The sequence below is a fragment of the Camelus ferus genome, chromosome 17 (assembly GCF_009834535.1).
Source record: "Camelus ferus isolate YT-003-E chromosome 17, BCGSAC_Cfer_1.0, whole genome shotgun sequence".
NCBI lineage: Eukaryota > Metazoa > Chordata > Mammalia > Artiodactyla > Camelidae > Camelus > Camelus ferus.
In genome coordinates, this window is record NC_045712.1 from 23,324,810 (window position 1) to 23,343,528 (window position 18,719).

Consider the following 18,719-nt stretch of genomic DNA (forward strand, 5'->3'; position numbering starts at 1 on the left):
GAAGGCAGAAAGCAGAAGTCATGAGGTGGCAGGAGCCATGAGGTGGGAGCAGACTAGTGATTGGAAGAGACAGGCGCCACGGAAGCAATGACAGAGTTGCCGAGTAAGAAAAATGATGGTGGACCAACAAAAGGAGCGGCTGAGGCGGCAACCGCCTGTGTGGGCCCAGCTGGGGGTCCCTGTTCTCCTCAGGCCTCCTGACTCCTCACACTGGCCCTCAGTGCTGGCAGGCCCCAAACTCAGGGCTGACACCTGGGAGCAGAGAGAAGAGCCTTGCAGTCTGGCTCCCAGGACATCTCATTTGTGTGGGCATTTTCAGTGTCTGTGGTCACTGACTACTGGGCCCTTGAGGCTCTGGCAGAATTAGCCTGCCAGCGTTGTCCAGCAGCTCCTCCCCATGGCCCTGCAGCTGCCTGTGGCACTTCTCCCAGCTCCATTCCTCCAGATTACTGCTTCATCCCCAAATATTTGGAGTCTGTGGGAGGGACAACTCAAAATAAGAAATTCTGAGGTTGCTCAGGAGGTCCCTGAGGGATGGCTGGGGACTTGAACAGACCCAGAGTCATCATACAAAATCTAGAATTAAATGGAATCTGAAAGATCTTCAGCTTCACCCCATTTCTGCTCTTCAGGATGGGAAAATAAGGCCCCAGTGGGGCTGGGCCTTGCTCAGGGTGACCAGCCAGCTGGCAGCCCATGGCTCTCCCTTGAGAAGCCCAGGATACTCCGGACCAACTCCACTGAATGTCCTTAGCCTGCCATCCAGGGCTCTGTGTCCTGGGCCTGGGGCAGCCCTGGATCTCAGCATTTGTGTTGTTGACCTGGGCCCTCACCAGCCTCATTTGGAGTGGGAACTGGACAGAAGCCAGCAGAAAAAAAAAAAAAAAAAAAAGCAGAAACCCTTTGGAAAGGAGCAGGCAGAGGCCCGTCAATCTTCACTGGGAAGGCCAGGGGTTGCCAAAGTGCAAGCTCGTCTCCCAGCACCTGGTGATGTTGCACTTTAACTGGGCCCCAAGGCAAAGCCCAGGGAAGGAGCATGGAAGGCGTAATTCCAGGCATCAGTGTGAGGAGTCAGAGAACTGCTATTCCTGGTCCCTGAAATCACAGCTTCTGGGCAGTGGCCGTCCCTGCTTTGGGGAAATACCATGTCTGCTGTCAGAGGTTGCAAACCCCCAGCTGAGAAATGGAGTGGAAGGTGGAAGCCCAGGAACTGCCCCCTGAGGCCCTGACCCCAGTGGGTAAGCCCCCAGCTCCCGGTAGGACTTCTTCAGGCCCCCAAGTCCATGTATAGTTCATGTGTTTCTTTCATATGCTCATTTTAAGTATACTTTGGGCTATCTAGAAGCAAATCCCAACAGGCTTTGGCCATCAGCCCCCTAGCCTGACAGGAGTATTTACATGGGCTGGTTAAGCACGCAGATGTTGATGCCAGACAGCATGGGTTCAAGTTCCAGCTGCTCTGCCAATTACAAGATGAGTGTGATTTGGGACAAATTACCTAACCTCAGCTGTAAAGGTTGTGATAAAAGTATCCCCAAGGGCTGCTGGGAACATACATTTAGTTAATTCAGCTGAGGCACTTAGAACGGTGCCTGGCTACAGGAAGCACCTAGTCAGCTGTGGCCATTGCTGGTCCTTCCTGTACGTGCTGCCAGAGTGTCCTTTGGTCTCTGGACCTGTAGGGGGAACTGTGTGCACGGGACCCTCAGGGCACTCAGAGGGCATGGGGCCAGGCAGCTACAGAGAACAACAGGGTGGTGTGTGGGCTCCTTCCAAGCCTCCAGGTCTGCTGTGTCTCCTGAGCCCTTCTAAGGGGCAATATCTTGAGTTGCCTGCCTGCCATCCTCTCTCCCCAAAAGCAGCCAGCCTGGACTGGACATAGCCTCTCTTTAATAGAAGTCATGAGTGCTTTGACATAGGGGACCAGCTTGGATAGAGAGGTGTGGCCTTGGTAGCAGGTCATGATGCTGCCCTCCTCCTCTGCCGTGGTCCCAAAGGAAGACCAATGTGCTGACCGGGGGCTCAGAAGATGTCAGGGACAATATAGTCAGTGTGAATGCCGTCAATCAGTCCATCCCCATTGTTATGGATGAACCAGCAGGTCACCTCAGTCCCATGCCGGGGGTCCTTGCTGTAGTCTTTTTGTAAGCCCCTAAGGAGAGACAGGCCAGCTGGGGTCACCTTTTGGATCCAGCAAGACTGTACCTTCCCAGGAAGCCCACCCCACCCATGTGATCCCTGGAGGAAGCCCTGGACCAACGCTGGGAAACACCAGGGGCAGAGATGCTGGGAGAGCAGCTCACCTACCTAGTGACTGTTAGCCGGCGGTTCTTCACCACCATTGTGGCGTCTGTTTTTGTGGGGTCAGTGCCTGGATGGAGGTCGGACACTTGGTAATCAAAGGGATGGAAGAATTGTCCTGGAAAGGCACATGGAAGGCAGCCATTACCACTGGGGGCTCCCATTCCTGCCTGTAACCAGTAGGTGCTCACTGGAGGTTTAGAGTTGTTAAAACATTTTTTTTCAAGGACTTGACTATTTCTGATAAATTTTGGCATCAGGAGCCACCTTTAGTTCACCTACTATAGAGAAGCAGATATATTGCCAGGTGGTTGTACCTCCTGTCTTTTTGGACCAATTTCAAAGGAATCTGGCTGAGGAGGAGGTTTGAGAGGTAGGGAGCAGGGTCTGCAGGAGGCCACAAGGAGAAGTGGTGTGGCTGATGACCCATCCCACCCAGGAGGTCTCTGGGAGTCTATTGAACCTTTCCATTTGCTAATCGGACCTCTTCTCACTCGATCCCAGGCTCACTTAAGCATCATTTTCACTGTGTGTTTGATTGCAGCTTTTTTGAGAGATAAGACCCTCAACCAAGACAAGTCCTCTTGGAAGCTCTGAGCCTTGGAGGACACGTTGGAGGTGGACCTGTCCTGGTGCCTGGCTGCACTGCTGACCCATGGTGAGTCCACTGGCTTCAACACCCCACCCCACAGCTCTGCAATTCTAGCCAGCCGTACCCAGCAGCCCATGCGTCCGCGCTGACATCCTGTGACTATCCAGCACGTAGAAGCCCAGGAAGTCCTGGTGGACAGCACTCCCCTTCCATACCCGGTGCAGGACGACCTCAAAGGTGCCCCTGTCCTCCACAGACACCACCAGGTTCCTCTTCCTGTTGATGGTCACCACCACCCTGTGGGGCCAGGTGGCCATGAGGGCAGGTGCCGCTTCACTGCACCCCCTCCAGCCAGCCATCTTTGTCCTCTGGGACCCAGCTCTCATGTCTCAACCCCTTATCTCCATATAGTTGGGTGTTACCTGCTCCATGCTCCTTCCCATGTGTTGCTATTATGTATGGGGCCCTTATAGTGTGTTAGATCCTGTGCTAAGTGCTCTGTGCAAACTGCATCATTCAGTTCCCACTCTTATCCTATGAGAACTGAGGCTCAGAGAGGTTAAACAACTTGCCCAAGGTCACACAGCTGGTAAGCAGTAGAGCCAGGACTTGGACTCCAGCCTGTCCGAGTCTGTGTTCTTTGACGCCCACTCATTATCTGTGTCCTCCACATCACACTCTGCCCACCTCACTCTATAGCTCTGCTACCTCATGTTGGGCTCTGGTGCTCAGCAGAGATTGTGGAAGGAAGGAAGGAAGGAAGGGAGGGAGGGAGAGGGGGAAGGAGGGAGACATGGCAAGGCATACTAAGACAGATGTTGCAAGAGAAGCCCAGAAAATGCTGGAGTTCAGCAGAGGAAAAGACTAGGATGGCTTCACGGAAGAGGTAGGCTTTGTTTGGTGGAGATGGGGGTGGACTGAGGGCGGGAGTGTCATGGGAGCACGGACATCTAGGCAGCCAGGTCCAAAGCACGTGTCCAGGAACCACAGGGCCCGACATGTCTGCACAACCCACACGGACATCGGTCACTGACACAGCTCAGGGGGATGAGGGCCCAGCAGGCTCAAGCAGCTCTGGGCCTTTGTCTTGGCCCTCACCGCACCCACCCCTGCCTTCCCTCCCAGGCCGTGGCCCCAGCCCAGATACTCGTCCTGCCGCAGTGAGGCCTGGTCCCTCCAGGAGAACACGGGTCCACCGGAGCCAGGGTTCAGCGTAATGTTCTGAGGAGTCACTTCCAGCTGAAAGCCTGTTGCGGGGTTTGCGATCCCCAGCCGTCCAAAGTACGTGGCCTCATGCTGTCCAGGGCTTCGGGCCTCCTTGCCAATGAGCTGCCCATTCACTGAGAAGCCTGCAGTGGGTGCGAGGTGGGACATCCAGGTCAAGGAGGCCAGCTCTCTCTAGAGCCCCACCAGCTGGCCTTTGCTCCTGCCCAGCCTCCTTCCTGGGAGATGCTCCAGTCTCCACCCACTCCACGCCCTCTTTGGTCTCTGAGGGTCTCCCCTTCCCAAGGAAGGAGGCCTTTAGGACTGGTGCAGGATGCACGCAGCACCATCTCCCTCCCCTCCCACCACTCTAACTCTCCCATTCTCAGCACCCTCGTTCTGGGCCCCAAAGGAGGTCTTGCCTCCCTGAGGACAAGCCTTGGGACGGCTCCTTCTCTGTGACCCCAGATCCTGACACAGGGACAGATCACAGTAAGTGCAGGTGAATTTGTGGGGCCTCTCTGCAGAGGCCTCTGATCTGAGCAGCCAAGAAGCCCCCTCCTCATCTTCACTATCCGTACACAGCACATCTCAGGCTCTGAAACTGTCAGCTAAGAATGTGTCCACCTGTTTATCTCCCTTCCCTAAACTCCATGGGAGCAGGGACTTTGTCTCGGTTCCCTTGTCCCCAGCCCTTAGGAGGCATTCAACAAACATTAGCATGGCCTGACTGGACTGGGAGGGTGGGAGAAGCGGGCGTGGCTCCCATCAGCCAAGCCCTGCTGGGGAGGTGGGCTCCAAGGCCCCCACAGGCATGAGGAGGGGAAAGGCGGGGGCAGGGCTGCTGCATAATTTGCAGGGCTCAGTACAAAATGAAAATGAGGGGCCCCTCATTCAAAAGCTGTTAAGAATTTCAAGACATAACAGTAGAGTATTAAACCAAGAGTGGGGCTCTTCTAAGTGTAGGGTCCTGTGCGCTGCACAGGTCACATGCCTATGAAGCAGTCCCTGTATAGGGCCCAGACAGGTGGACTGGACTTGAAGGAGGCAGGTTAACTCCAGCCAGGTGATGGGTACACCGGGTGGGACGGTAGAGTCCCCAGCCACTGTTCTGTTCATGGCTGAATGTTGGGGGCAAGGGTGGAGGAGCCCAGGCCCCACCTTGTCTGGCAGAGGGTGTGATGTCACCCCTACCTGTGTCAGGGTCCTGCACCAGGTTGAGGACCACTCCAGGCTCCTCGTTGATATTGAAGCATAGGGCGTCCTTCTTCTGGGGCACGTGGATGATGAAGTGGGGGTCAGTGTCCACTGGGGGCACAGCATGGAGTCCATTAGCTTGAGCATCAGGCAGAGGGGGCCAGCCAGGGACAGGGTTCAACCAAGCAAGGGTGTCCCTCAGACCCCCCCCAGCCCCTGACGGACTCACCGTAGGTCACTTTGTTTGGCAAATGTGGGGTGTTGGAGCTGGGGCGCGTTGGAGAAGGCTGCGAGGCCGCTAACACAAATGCTGACCGGCAAGAGCGAATGGCATTTAGAAAGGAGGCAGCTGGGCCTTCCCTGGAGCTGCTGGCTCCTTTTCCAAGGTTCCTCCCACCCAGGAGGGCTGGCCTGAGGCCACAGGGGCGGGAGTGGACACAGAGCCTTTGATGCCTCTTAGGGGGTGGGAATGGCAGTGTGTCCCAGCAGGGTGGCCTGCCCCGTCTCTGTCTCCTTCCACGGGAACCTGGTGGATCTGGTGGCATAAGGTTGGGGAGGCCAGGCCCAGGTCAGGGTAAGTGTTCTGAGGGTTCCCAGTGGGAGGCCGTGAGGAGCTCTGGAACAAGGGAGGAAAGCCTTCGGCTATCATTTCCTCATCAGGCAGATGGGTGATGCCCTGGGCTTTGCTCAGGACTGAATGCACAGCCTGAGGGACGGCCATGTGGAGTAGAGGGGTAGAGATGTGTGTCATCAGAATGGCTGCCACTTACTCTTTCTGGGTCCCAGCATCTCTGTAAAGGATAATGATTGAGGACAGCGTCAGCCTCCCTACCCCACATGGAAGGCACGTGCCTCATTCCCCAAGCACGCCCAGGCCCAGAGACCAATCAGGCCTGGGCCAGCCCTCTTCCTGGAGGTCCCAGCCCTCCTCATAGAGCTCAACGCTCACACATAGGGCCCCGATGAGATGAGGGTGAGGATTCAGGCTACTTGAGGGCCCCCAAGCACACAGGAGGGAGCAACTTGTAGCAAAGTGGGGAAGGGCATCTTGGGGAAGGAAGAGACCACAGGGGTGGAGCAGAAGAAATGTGGGGGCGGGGAGCATGTGCCACTTGCTTGGCCACCTGAAGCCCCTCATGAAAATCAACATGATTTAAAAACTCACCCAAGGGTGGAGAATCTGGAAAGGAAAGAAAGGAAAGAGAATTAAAGCTCAGGGGTTTTTGGATCTCAGAAGCCTCTGCATGCCCACAGCCTCCCCTCTGCAGAGCCCATACCCTCCAGAGGCTTGTCAATGATGGGCTCATGGCCGTCCTGGTCCGCCATGCCCCTGATGGTCATTGAGGTCAGCGGGGTCACGAACTGATAGTCCATTGACATCTTCAGGGCCTTGGCTGACACATTGGCCTTCTCCTCCCCCTTCAGCTTCATCCTGCGAGATAGACGCTGGCCCCAAGCCCACAGCTTGGACAACAGTAGACTTGCACTCCCTCATCCTTTCAGTCCTTTGTTCACTTATGCAACAAACCTGCACTAAGCACCTGCAGCACCCCGTTTGGGGGCTGTCTTCAAGGACCTCATAGTTTAAAGACCTCTCACAGAGAAAACCTGGAGATCTGGCCGGGCTTGGGGAGCTGCCTCAGAAATATACAGAGAATTTAACAGATGTGAGATTCCGGCAAGCGGTCTAACCTCTCTGAGCCTGGGCTTGCTCAGCATGTTGTGAGGATTCAATGAGTGTCTGGAAACAGCAGCCCCCCAGTAAAGGGCAGCCTCCCTGACTGCAGCTCAATAGGGGAAACAGTGGGCTGCCCTATGCCCCTAGTAGGCCTGCCCACGCTGTTGACTGCCTGGTTGATATTAACTTAGCAAGCAAAGTTGGAGGACAGTATATTTGACCCGCTTGCAACCTCGAAGGCCCAGAACCGCCCCTTCTCAGTCCAAAGGCCCAGAGGTTGAGGGTGCTCTGGGGTGGTGGTTCTCTCCAACACACCACCCCACTAGCCCAGCAGCCACTGGGCTCATACCGCTTGTCCAGCAGCTCCTGGATGGTGAGGTAGGCCCATAGGCGTTCGACATGGTTCTCCAGGATGTGGCCCCGCTCTTGGAGCAGTTTCTTCATCTCTTCCTCATCCACCAGGCAGGTTGTCTTGAATTCTTGGCCCTCCTGAGGGAGGTGATGGGGTGAGAGGCTGTACACCATGGAGGGCTCTGAGGGGCGCCACTGTTGTCTGGTCTCTGTAGCTCCATTCTTAGCACCCCCCTCCCACCTTTCCTGAGCCTGCTCTCCTCATCCTCATCCATCCACTCCTTCCAGCAAAAGTGCTAAGCCCCTTCTAGAAGCCAAGTTGGCCAAGGCCCTGGGGATCCCAGGGAAGGAGGACTAGCCCTGCCCTCATGGAATTACTATCTCTGGGGGATGCCAAGAAGCACCCGGCCACTCCACGGTGTAGCTGTTGCCACTACACCTCACACCTCCAAATGCCCACCATGTCCCTGGGCACCAATCAACTTGTCACAGCATAAGAATGTGCCTTTCCTCCCCAGCTACAATAATGGAGGCACCGCTTCCCAAGGGCATTGCATGCACAAGGCATGGCATAAGTATATTAAATGGATTCTTTAATTTCCTCCACACAGCTTTCTAGTGCAGTGTTACCCCGGTGGTACAGAAAAGCCTAGAGAGCTGGACCCATTTGATCAAGATCACCCAGCTGGTCAGAGTGGAGCCAAAGTCTAGCTCAGTGGTCCTCACTCAGAGCCAGAGTTCTGAACCCTCTACCACACTGGACGGCTAGTGTGCATGCCCTGCAGGGCAGGTCCAGCTCTCACACCCCCGTGATCCCCCAGTGTGCACATGCACACGCGCTCTGCACTGTTGCACAAAGCTGCATGCGTAGAAGATACTTAGGAAATGGCTGTCACTTGAGAATGAAGAGGCTGGCCTCTCGCTGTCTCGTGTTTTTGGAGGAATGATGTGAGGAGTAACAGGTGGTCCATTTGGGGCCAAGGGACTACAACTAGTCAAGGCCACGTAGGCCCCACTCTAGCCTGCCTCCAGGACGCCTGCATTGGAGGAATGTTCGCCTGTGAGGGGCTGTGGCATGGTAGGGTGAGGGCACTACTCTGGGGAAAGAGAGGCCCCTGGGGGCACGGGGTGGGGAGCAGTGTGGATTTGGAGCTTCTGGGTGCTGCCCAGCTTCCCCACCCTCCACCGCTCACTGTTTACCCTGTAAGCCCGCACATCTCCTTTGAAGCTGCTCAGTTTGTGGTCAGCGATGCGCCCAGCCACCATGATCTCCGAGCCTTCATAGTACTGTTTATGGTGGTGCTGGGTCAGGGCTGAGACGGTATCCTGGGGGTACAGCAACTCCACATCCGTCAGCAAGGGGTTGGCTACCTGGTCGTAGAAACCCTGCAGGGGTGGTGGGGGGTGCAGCCTCAGAGCCAGTGGGTTACCCTAGACATCTAACAGGAAACCCACTCACAAAATGGGGTGTCAGGATCACAGGCTTAGAATTTAAGTAACTGGCTTGATGTCACGCAGCTAATTCACACCCCCGCCAGAGCTTTATCTGTTCCTCTAGGCTGATGGGTATATGGCTGCCAAGGCTGTGCTCCCGTGGCATGCTGTGCATCAAGGGGCTCGGGGAGGAGAAGACCTGCAGCTGCTGGGTGGCATCATGGTCTTCATAGATCCTCTGGGCACGTCCGTTGTTCTCTAGGGACATGACCTCCAGGAAGTTCAAGTCCAAGTTGTGGCCGAAGCCCAAGTTGTAGAGCGGGAACCTGCCCTGGATGGCCTTGCGGACATTCTTGAGGATTTGAGAACGATCCGTCACCCCTGCAGCCACACATCCAGGTAGGGAAGGGATACCAGCTCACAGGCATGTGGGGCATGAGAGATCTTTGGGGCACACTCCCTGGGACCAAGCCTCTCATCTCAGACCATCTCCAGCCCCCACTGGCATCTTGAGGCAGTGCCTCTCACTGGGTCTCCTGCGTGACTGCAACAGCTACTAACAGCTCCTCTCAGACTTTGCTCATCTTCATGAATCTGATTATGCTCTAAACCCTCCCACGGCTCCTCGCCATGGCCTGTGAGGTCCTGCTGACCTTTCCACTCTGTTTCACCTACTCTGCACATGCCTGCAGTTCCTGGGCAGGCCCTGCCGGTGCACAAACCTTTTTTTGCTCAAGCTGCCCCTTCTGCTAGAGATCCCTTCCTGCTTCTCTCCACCATCCAGACTGAGCTCCAGGGTCACCTCCTCCAGGAGGACTGCTGGGACCCTGCCTGGCCCAGGTGTCTCTTTTCTGTGGTTCTACAGCCTCCTAGCACCCTGTTCTTTCGGGGCTCCTGACAGAGCATCTGCTCTTGGGTCTGTGGACGGTGAGCTCCTTAAGGGCAGAGACGTGTCTTGCTCTCTTAGTATCTCTTTTTAGTCCCTAATTCCATGCTTGGCACTCAGTCGGTGCTGAATACATAGTTCATTAAACTCAACCTAGGAGTCCTGCCTGTCCTCCTGGGCCCTGTGCAACCCTGTGTCATGCAGAAACTTCCCGTTTCCCAACTCAAGACAGAAGAACACCTCGGAGCTCCTGCAGACTTTATGATCTGAACTGTTTTTAGACCAGTGCTTGCTTGGCTTTACCCTGAGCCTTTCTACCCCTGACAGCATCCCCAGTGGTTGGGTTTCCAAGTTCAGCTTGAATGCCTTTGGTAATGTAGAGATCACCACCTCCCAAGGTGGCCCTCGGGGCACTTACCCTCTGTGGGCTCGCCGTCTGTCAACATGATGAGAATGGAGGCATGGTTGCTGAGTTCTGGGAGGCTTCCCTGAGCTTTGTTCAAGATCTCAATTCCCTGGAGCAAACCATCATTCATGTTTGTAGCTGTAAAAAAAGAGAAAGCAGATCAGTGTATGCCCTCAATCTGAGAGGACAGAGGTGACATCAAGGTGGCCCCAGACCCCTGCCCTTACACCCGGCCAGGGAGAAACGCCGCACGAAGTTCTGAGCCGCGTCCAGATTGGCGGCGGTTGCCTGCACCAGCGAGTCCCTCCATGACACCACTGCAGACCCAAAGAGGACCAGGTTGAAGTAGTCCCCTGGCCGCATGTCCCCCAGGATTTTAAGGAGTGCCTCCTTGGTCTGTAAGGACAGGACAGTCAGTAGAGGGACAGGGCCCCAGGATAGTGCCTCCTGTCACCTCCAGATACCCATTTCAGAGGTCCACAGGGTAGAGTTACATAGTGGACAAGCAGGAGGGGATGGACAGGACAGCCAGGTGGTGCCAGGAGAGAGGCGTCCTGCTGGGCCCTGGGGTATCTGAGGGGGATGGAGAATGTCAAGGGATCCAGTGTGGGGAGAGGACATGACCAGGAGTTCGAGTGGGGCAGGATTAAGACAGAGGACCCCAAGGGGCTGAGTTTCTAAAACTCTGCTTGTCCAGCCATGGTTACACTGCACCCTAGGGTACGCCAAGTGCTGTGGGAGTGGGCTGTGCCCTGCTGTGAGCCATCTTCCATGGACCACTATCATCAACCCCGCTCGCCTAGGGTGCAGGTCTCCACTTCCAAGCACACTCCCACTGGTCAGCCCCATGACCCTGTGGGAACTGTCAACATGCCTGTTTTTTGCCATTGAGGGGAACGGAATGCTCTTGCCCTCTGTTGCACAGGGAGGAAGTGGCTGATTCCAGATCCCCCCACCAGGATTTCCTATTAAATCAACCTGCCTATGACCAGGAGCAGAAAGCCCAAACCCAGACTCTGGAGACAAAACCAGTGTGGGGTGGGTGATGGAGCTGAAGAAGCTTCTGCTGGGTTAACCATTTAGAGGAAGCACAGTTTACCTGCTTCAATTTCTGGCCTTCCATGGAGGAGCTGATGTCAATCACAAAAACCACGTTCTTGTTCAGTTTCGTCAGGTTTTGGGGGGCAAAGAAGTGGGCAAAGTGGTTATTGGTGACCTGAAACACAAAGGGATGAGTGAAGCCTCTCTCCCAAGCTCCCTTGCCGGCCTTCTGAGGCTTGGGCTGGAAGCTTCCGGCTCACCAGGAGGTCGCAGAGCTTGTCCCGATTGACATCATAGGTCACCTTGAAGTCCCCTTTCAGCAAGGTCGTAGAGCATGAAGGGCAAGATTGCTGCTGGCCCACTGTGGGGCGGAAAAGCACGTGACCCTGGAACCAGCAAGGGTGTGAGCATTACTTGTTTGCAAAGACAACATAAGATGTGTGTGCGCGCGTGTGCGTCTGTGTGTGTGTGTGTTGCGTAGGCATAGGAATGAGTCTGGTGGGAGGTACACCCCTGTAGCTGGTGGGAGAGAAGACCTGTTTCTTTTGTTAGATGCTTCTGAATTATTGGGACTTTCTACACTGAGCATCATCACTTTGGGTACATGATATAAACAAAATAATAGTGCGTGAGAGCCCAAGAGACATTGGTCAATTCAAACTGTCAAGTGAAAAAAGCAAATCTATGGCACTGTGCTGGAAAACGGAGCCTGCCTGGATAGACCAAAAGCAGGTGCTGGAAGGAAGGCCCAGAGTGGGAGGTGAGGTCTGGCTGGACTTGGTGCTGGTGCTCAGGGAAATTAAGGGTGGTTTGTCCTCGATACATTTCTATACTTCTGTACTCCTCCCATTTTATTTAAAGAACTTTTTATTTTCACTTCTTGTTTGGTATAAAAGTAAGATATGCTCATTTAAAAATTTTTTGGAAAGAATTATTAGGAAGACAAAGACTCATCCCCTTGGCTCCCTGCTAAAAGCAAGCCTGTTTGCTAACACTCTAGGGTGTCAGATCTGTTGCTGTTGTTGTTTTTTGGGGGGAGGAAATTAGGCTTATTGATTGATTGATTGATTAAATGGAGGTTTTGGGGCTTGAGCCCAGGACCTCATGCATGCTAAGCACGTACTCTACCACTGAGCTATACCTTCCCCACTTAGGGTATCATATTTCGTTTCAAAGGAACCCCTCCAAAACTGTGAGAAACATTTCTTTTAAGTGAGTTCTTATGGAGTCACTGCCAAAAGTGGGTGGGAAATAAACAGTTTGCTCCTGGCTCCAGTTGAGTGCAAATTAGGGCACTAGCTGGTATCACCCACCCGTGTGCCACACTCCTCTGGTACCCGGGATAGGACCAAGCAGGGGGCTTCTGGAATTCCTGCAGATAGGTGGAAAGTGATGAGTGGCAAGTGGCTGGTAGGCCAAAGGCCTTTCCAAACTTAATCGTGTTTCCGAGAACACTAGAGTTTGGAATCCTGATCACAACAGCACCTGAAGTTTGCACGCATGCCCTATGCTTTCTCACGGGCAAAGAGGAAACTGAGCCATCAGGCAAGGCAGCAACTCTCCCCAGACCAGGCAGCCGGCATCAGCACCCTCCCCAGCCAGAGCACACAGGCTTTGGCCAAGTGCTCTGAGAGCTAGGAGGGTGGAGTTCCCCCATCTCTCACCCCTAGGTTGGCCTGCATCCCCTGCTTGGTTGGGCCAAGATGAGAAGTCCCTGAGGGCTTGCCACCCCCCAGCCATCCCACACACCTTTTTCCCTGAGAAGGACTTCTTGATCAGTTGGGCTGCCTGTTCCTTGCTGAGGAAGGAGGCCTGGGCATCCAGCTTGCTGATCCCCTGGGGCTCGAAGATGTCTACGTCAATCTGTGGCATTGAAGCAAATCCTGCACCAAGGCTCCCACTGGGGAGCCATCATCAAGTCTCAGCCAAGAGCCTACGTTTATCCCGGCCACCTCCTGTGTGTACCATCCACCCAATTCTCAGCATAGGGCCTGGCATGACATAGGCACTCCAAAAACATTGGCCAAATGAAGGTGTGCATGCCTGTGCCCCTCAATTCCACCACCACTAAGGTGCCAGTGACACCCACAGCCCCTCAGGCTGCTCCAGACTTTCTGGTTTACAAACTACCTGGACATTCAATATCTCTCATGATCCCTGTGGCAGTCCTGGGACAGGCAGAACCCTCATTTATAACAGTTGAGCAAGCCAAGGCTCAGAGAGAAGGAAGAGGTTGGAGTTCCCTGCCCACGAAGAGCCATCAGAGCCCACTCTGAGGAGCCAGTCCCCTCCCTGCATGCTCAGCCCTGGGACAGCACATGGTGGGTGCCAAACCAACGCTCGGAGCCACAGTGAGGGAGAGGCAGGGGCTCAGATCCTGCGACCTCGCCCCTGCATGTGGTCACCTGCGATCTACCTCAAAATGCTGCACGAGCTGCTTGGGCTTGACCTTGATGATGATGTCATACTGCATAAACCGTCGCCTCAGCACCTCCTCGTAGGTCAGCCGGAACGTGGCCTTGCTCCGGGGACCGACAGTGATGTGGATGGCGAACTGCTCCATCGTTCTCCCCGAGGCCCTGGACATGCCACCAAGGGCAACAACAGACAGGCAAAAGGTAAATGACTTGGGTCCTTGTCACCTAAAGCATGGTCCTCAGAATCAACTTCTCTTATTTTAGGGCTGCTCCCAGATTTCCTTGACCCGCGCCCTTGTCTTAGCCGGCTGGTCTGGGTCAGGCCCCACTTCTCCAGTGGTGGGTCTGGGAGACGGCAGGTCAACACCAACCTGTGGCAGCAGTGGGTTTGGGCTGTTTGCTCATTGCCCATCAGCCTGGGGCGGCTCTCTACCCAAGACCACCTGGCAGCCCTCAGCTCTTTCTTGGCGGGGAGGCAGCACCAGAGACTGGGCCAGCAGGGCCCAGAGCTCACCTGACGAGGCCGGCGTTCTCTCCTGAGATGGCTGCTTTCCGGTACTGCTTCCAGGCAGTCACTTTGTCCTTTATGTCCCCAACAAATGTGTTTTCATCTGCTGTGCTACAGTGGGGAAGAAGCCCTCAGGGAGGTGCCCCTCCCTGACCACACAGGGCCTTTGTATCAGGGGAGCTCCCAGCCCCGAGTGCTGAGGAGCCTCCCACTGCCCCAAGAGTTGCTCAGGGGCCCCACGGCTGGGAGATGGGGGTCATGGGGTCCAGCAAGAAGCCATGGGTGCTGCCTTTGTTCCTTGGGCCCTAGGCTGAAAACAGACTGTCAGAGATTCCAGTTTGCTCTCCAAGATGGGAGCCCAAAGCAGACCTAAAGGGTTTTTCTGGACCTCAGAGCTGGAGGTGGCCTGTGGCCCTTGGGGCTAAGGGGGAGGACTGCACTATCTGGCCATGCTGAGCCATGGTCTCAGGGTGGGCCTGGTGAGCCAGGTGGGGCACGCACATGGCAAAGTCACTAATGAAGGCTGTCCTGGGGATTTCCACATCGAAGGCCACTTCCTTGGCTTCATTGGCGCTGTTGACCACTTGGCTGGTGATGACATAGTGGGCAAAGCGAGAGGTGACTTTGCAGTTGACTTTCAAACTCCGGATGACCACGCCGTCGACACTCTAAAGTGAAATGGGAGGGAGGTGACCTGGGATGGGGCCTCTGAGCCATGAGAGACCTCGGCACCCAGCTCTCACATGGGGGCCGCTCTGGATGCTTGAGACTGGGCCGTGGGGCTTGAGGTGGGTGGGAAAGCCCCCATTTCCAGGAGACAGGAGTCCCTCTGCCCAGGCACACACCCCTGAAGCAGGGTGTGGGGGACATAGGCGTAAGAATGGCCCTACCACAGACCCCTTTGCCAAGACTCTAACTCACTGTGTCCACAGGCTGTCGATTCTGTAAAACAAAAGCAAGGCAAATGTGAATGTGAATGCACAGGGGACCATACCCTACCTATTAAGGGATGGAAGTGGGACACAGCCTCTGCTCCCCTCCCGCATGCTGCTGGGAGGTCTCCTCTCCATTCTGAGGAAGTCGAGGTAGGTGGGGATAGTCTCAGTCCCTGGGGCCCCATCCAGGCTCAGCTGCCTGTTCCTAACCCAAAGGTTTACCCACATACCTTAATGCCTTTGGGACTGCCTGTGGGTGACCCCTGAGCAGGCACGGCCTGCAGGGCGAGGAGGGACACCAGGCACAGGCAGAACAGCCCCCGCAGCCCCATGGTGCCGTCCACGGTCTCGAGGCTCCTTCTGCTGCCTTGTTACTTCACTCAGACCAGTAATCAATAAAATGCTGGATAAACATGGATTAAACATTAGACAAGGTAAAGGCAAATATTATACTTGGGAGATCAAAAATTGACAGTGAAAGCTTTCTCTTTGGTTGGGGGGGTGGGTGTGGTTCTCAGTTGTGTAAACTCCTGACCAGACTCAGACTGTGCCCCTTGGTGTAGACTGCACTCAGCCAACGTGAACTGTGAAGACCCAGATGGCTCATTTATTCCTGGGTCTGGCACAGGGGCAACACCAGTGACACGGTGGCGGGTGTCAAGAAGCCACAGTTTAAAAATGGATTTCTCAGCTTCATTAGGTGTTACTTTCAAAATCCTTTAAGCAGAAGCAAAACTTTTGGACAGTCCCACTTTGGCCCGGGAAGGAGACACAGTGGCTTGGAACGTGTCTGCCCACATCCTTCTTTCTGATGGCACCAACTCTAGTAGTTCATAATGGGTGCATAATTGGTGACCCATGCTTTAGGACAGTTGTTTTATCTCTCTGGACCTTCTTGCCCAGATTTGGAAAGAAGAGTGGAAGTAAGCCTCATTGTTCATTCTGGGCAGGGGTGCTTGGCAGGTATGGTGAAGACAAAGATGAATGCCATGCTTTTGTGATGGAGGGCAGATTATGAGCCATGTGTTGCTCTAAGCCCTTTATGATCTAATTTTATCCTCATGATGTCCCTGGGACATCGGTCCCACAACAAGTAAAAGAGCAGGTATTCAAACTCAGACCTTTCAGACCCCAAGGCCCAAGCCTGTCATGTTAACGACAGGTAGGCCCTCTGCATTATTACGAAGAAAAGAGAAGCAGTCAAAGACCCTAGAGACTCATCTCGTACCTGCAATTTCTTAATTTTTATGCACAAACCCTCCCTGACCCTCATAAGTCTCAGCACACTGGACAGACATGACCCCTGGTCAATCCACTCTGTGGCCCTGGTTAGGATGGACTGGTGGCCATGACCCCGATATGGTGACAGGGCTCAGAGGCCTGTTTGATCTGTTTGCTTGTCCTGGACTTTGTCTCACAAAGCAACTACTGGGAAAAGGTTTATTGTCCCCAGGCCAGAAATGCCCTTCTGGCCTGTTTTCTGGCCTTTATGGAAGATGAGAGGGATCAACATGAAATTATACATTGGAGTTTCTGCTGATTTCCTGCACAGTATCAACTGAGCCCTGTGTTGGGCTGGGCACAGTGCCAGGGACCATAATGACAAAACTCAAGTGCCTTGATGCATTCAGTGAGCTGATGCCTTGGGAAAATGAGTCAGACAAGTTAGAGGAAGCCCAGTGAATCCCAGGAGTGGCCAGAAGCTAAAGAGGAGCCTGAGGGAGCTGTAGAAATCTGGAAGAGGTGAAGCCCATCTCCCACAGGGCCTTGAAGAAGGCTCCTGGAGGAGGTGTCTGGGAAACAGAGCTGTGCTTGGGAAGGAAGTGAGGGTGGGGGGACAGGAAGAGAAAAGCAGACGGGTAAGTGTGAAGCGCTACTGGGAAAGGTTCAGGTGTCTGTGTGAAGAGAGTGGGGAGGGAGGCTGGGAAGTAGTTTGGGATGGGTCTGAAAGTGACCTGTCTTTTGGGTAGGAAACAATGATATTTGAGCAAGTACATGGCAAGATCAAGACTGCGTTGTTAGGAGATGGCTAGCACCCAGCCTGCTTCATAGAAGGTGCTAGAAACACATGTGTATGACCTGGGGAGGAGAAAGGGTATGGAGAGCGCTAACAGTGACTAGCACCTGGCCCACTTCTCCTCATCTTTTGTGTCCTAATTCATTTACTGCTTATACCAACTCAGTTCCTCCATGATCTGGCCCCTACCGACCCTTCCATCTCACCCAGCCCGTGGCCCTCTGTGACTCTCAGCTGCAGCCGTAGAGGCTTTTTCCTGATCCATGTAGGTGGGTAATCTTTCACCCATTCATTCATCAGCCCCCAGTTCATCCACTCACACCTGCTGTATGCCAACCCCATGCCAACCGCTGGGTTTGGGGTGTTGAAGCTGGCAGGCCCAGCCTAGTGCTCAGGGAATTCACACTGCAGTGTGGAGGTGAAGTCACAAAACAAGTCCATTGGGCCTTAGCACATGGTTGCTCTCTCTGCCTTGAAGAAATTTTCCTTCAAACTTCAGCTCATGCAATAATTGCTTGAGACAACCTCCGCTGGAGGTCCAGGCTGGACCTGGTGACTTTTCTGCATGGCATTGCCCTCAGCGGTGTCAACTGAAATAAATGCACAACCTTAAAGTTGAGAGTTATGTTTTATTCAGTGGACAATTCTGAGGACTCAGCCCAGGATGACAGCCTCTCAGATTACTCTGAGGGACTGCTCCGAAGAGGTAGGGGAGGAGCTAGGATATATAGGAGCTTTACAACAAAGACCAGGTAGTTGGAACATTAAATGATTATTTGTTAACTTAAGAAAACCAGATACCTCAAGTTAAAGTATTTAGCGCTTTTCTATGTATGGGAGGAAGCAAACATTTGGGCTCATTGAATTCATTCCTTTGACAAGCACCTAGCTGTCTAGGGCCAGTATCCTGTCCTTTCTTATTCTGAGTCCCCTCAGAGGGCACCATTGTGAGTGGCTGCAGAGGCCGGGCTGCAGCTGGTCTTTGCTGTGGGATGGCGGCAGCGGCTGATGACTTGATGGCTTCAGCATTCTTTGTTTACTGATGTGGTTTGCAGTATTTTCCGTTCACAGAGGCAAGGATAACTTGTTAGTATGCTTGTTTGGTCAACGGCCTTCTCCCTCTTCAGCTGTAAGCCCCACAGGGGCAGGACTTTGTCTTGTTCACTCTGTGCCTCCAGGGCAGGGCACCCATCTTGCATCATGTGGACCCACTCCAAATGTCTGTCAAGTGAATGATAGATTTGATGAAGAGCAAATTAGAGAGGTTAAAGCAGAGCACAGAACCTTGCAAAACCTCAAATCTGAGGGGACCATGAGAACACAAAAGAGAACAGGAGTAGACAGGGAAGGTGGAAGAACCTGGAAAGGTCTAGAAACAAGACAGGAGAGGATACCCCAGAGGAGTAAAGGCTGCTAAGGGGAAGAGGGATGGGTGGAGACTAAGAAAAGCATTTAGGGAATCTGGGTCATTTTCCAGGAGGCTTTCCTGGGGACAAGTGGGACCAAGTGATTACAGAGGGTTTAGCAACGAGCAAGCCCTAAGTCTTCCAGAATATTGTTTTGAGTTTCTTAACTTCCCAGAGATTTCTTTAAGTGTAAAATGAGGAGGATAATAGTTCCAGCCTCACAGGGTTGATATAAGGATTAAATGAACCAGTGTACCTGTCTCTGGGAAGGGGTTGGGGATTAATTGGGAAGGAGCATGAATTAACTTTCCAGGGTAATAGTGTTAAAAACAAGGTAACAGGCCCCA

At 53.9% G+C, this 18,719-nt stretch overlaps 2 protein-coding genes across 4 annotated transcripts in view; one reads left to right on the forward strand and one right to left on the reverse strand.

Moving 5' to 3' along the window:
- Positions 1-1,873: 1,873 nt before the first annotated feature.
- Positions 1,874-15,336, reverse strand: ITIH1 (inter-alpha-trypsin inhibitor heavy chain 1). Of its 3 annotated transcripts, none has more exons than XM_006190390.3 (22): positions 15,180-15,336; positions 14,936-14,956; positions 14,516-14,682; positions 14,021-14,125; positions 13,506-13,668; positions 12,839-12,952; positions 11,350-11,475; positions 11,148-11,264; positions 10,276-10,444; positions 10,061-10,186; positions 8,956-9,137; positions 8,523-8,708; positions 7,321-7,460; positions 6,571-6,725; positions 6,459-6,473; positions 6,064-6,084; positions 5,523-5,603; positions 5,291-5,404; positions 4,041-4,242; positions 3,018-3,190; positions 2,308-2,419; positions 1,874-2,152 (listed from the first exon to the last, which is right to left on the reverse strand). In XM_006190390.3, the coding sequence occupies exons 1-22, from the start codon at positions 15,279-15,281 to the stop codon at positions 2,023-2,025; spliced, it is 2,721 nt and encodes a 906-aa protein (XP_006190452.1). In that variant the 5' UTR covers positions 15,282-15,336; the 3' UTR covers positions 1,874-2,022. The 3 variants fall into 3 exon arrangements, 2 of the variants coding, with proteins under 2 accessions (XP_006190452.1, XP_032314215.1); XM_032458324.1 differs by having other exon boundaries at positions 2,012-2,152; positions 3,109-3,190; XR_004312138.1 differs by lacking the exon at positions 3,018-3,190 and having other exon boundaries at positions 2,012-2,152.
- The window catches only part of NEK4 (NIMA related kinase 4), a 48,837-nt gene continuing 39,144 nt past the window's right edge, over positions 9,027-18,719 (forward strand). The window contains exon 1 of the mRNA XM_014564060.2: positions 9,027-9,155. The gene's annotated coding sequence lies outside the window, so the exon portion shown is untranslated. The remainder of the gene's footprint in view (positions 9,156-18,719) is intronic.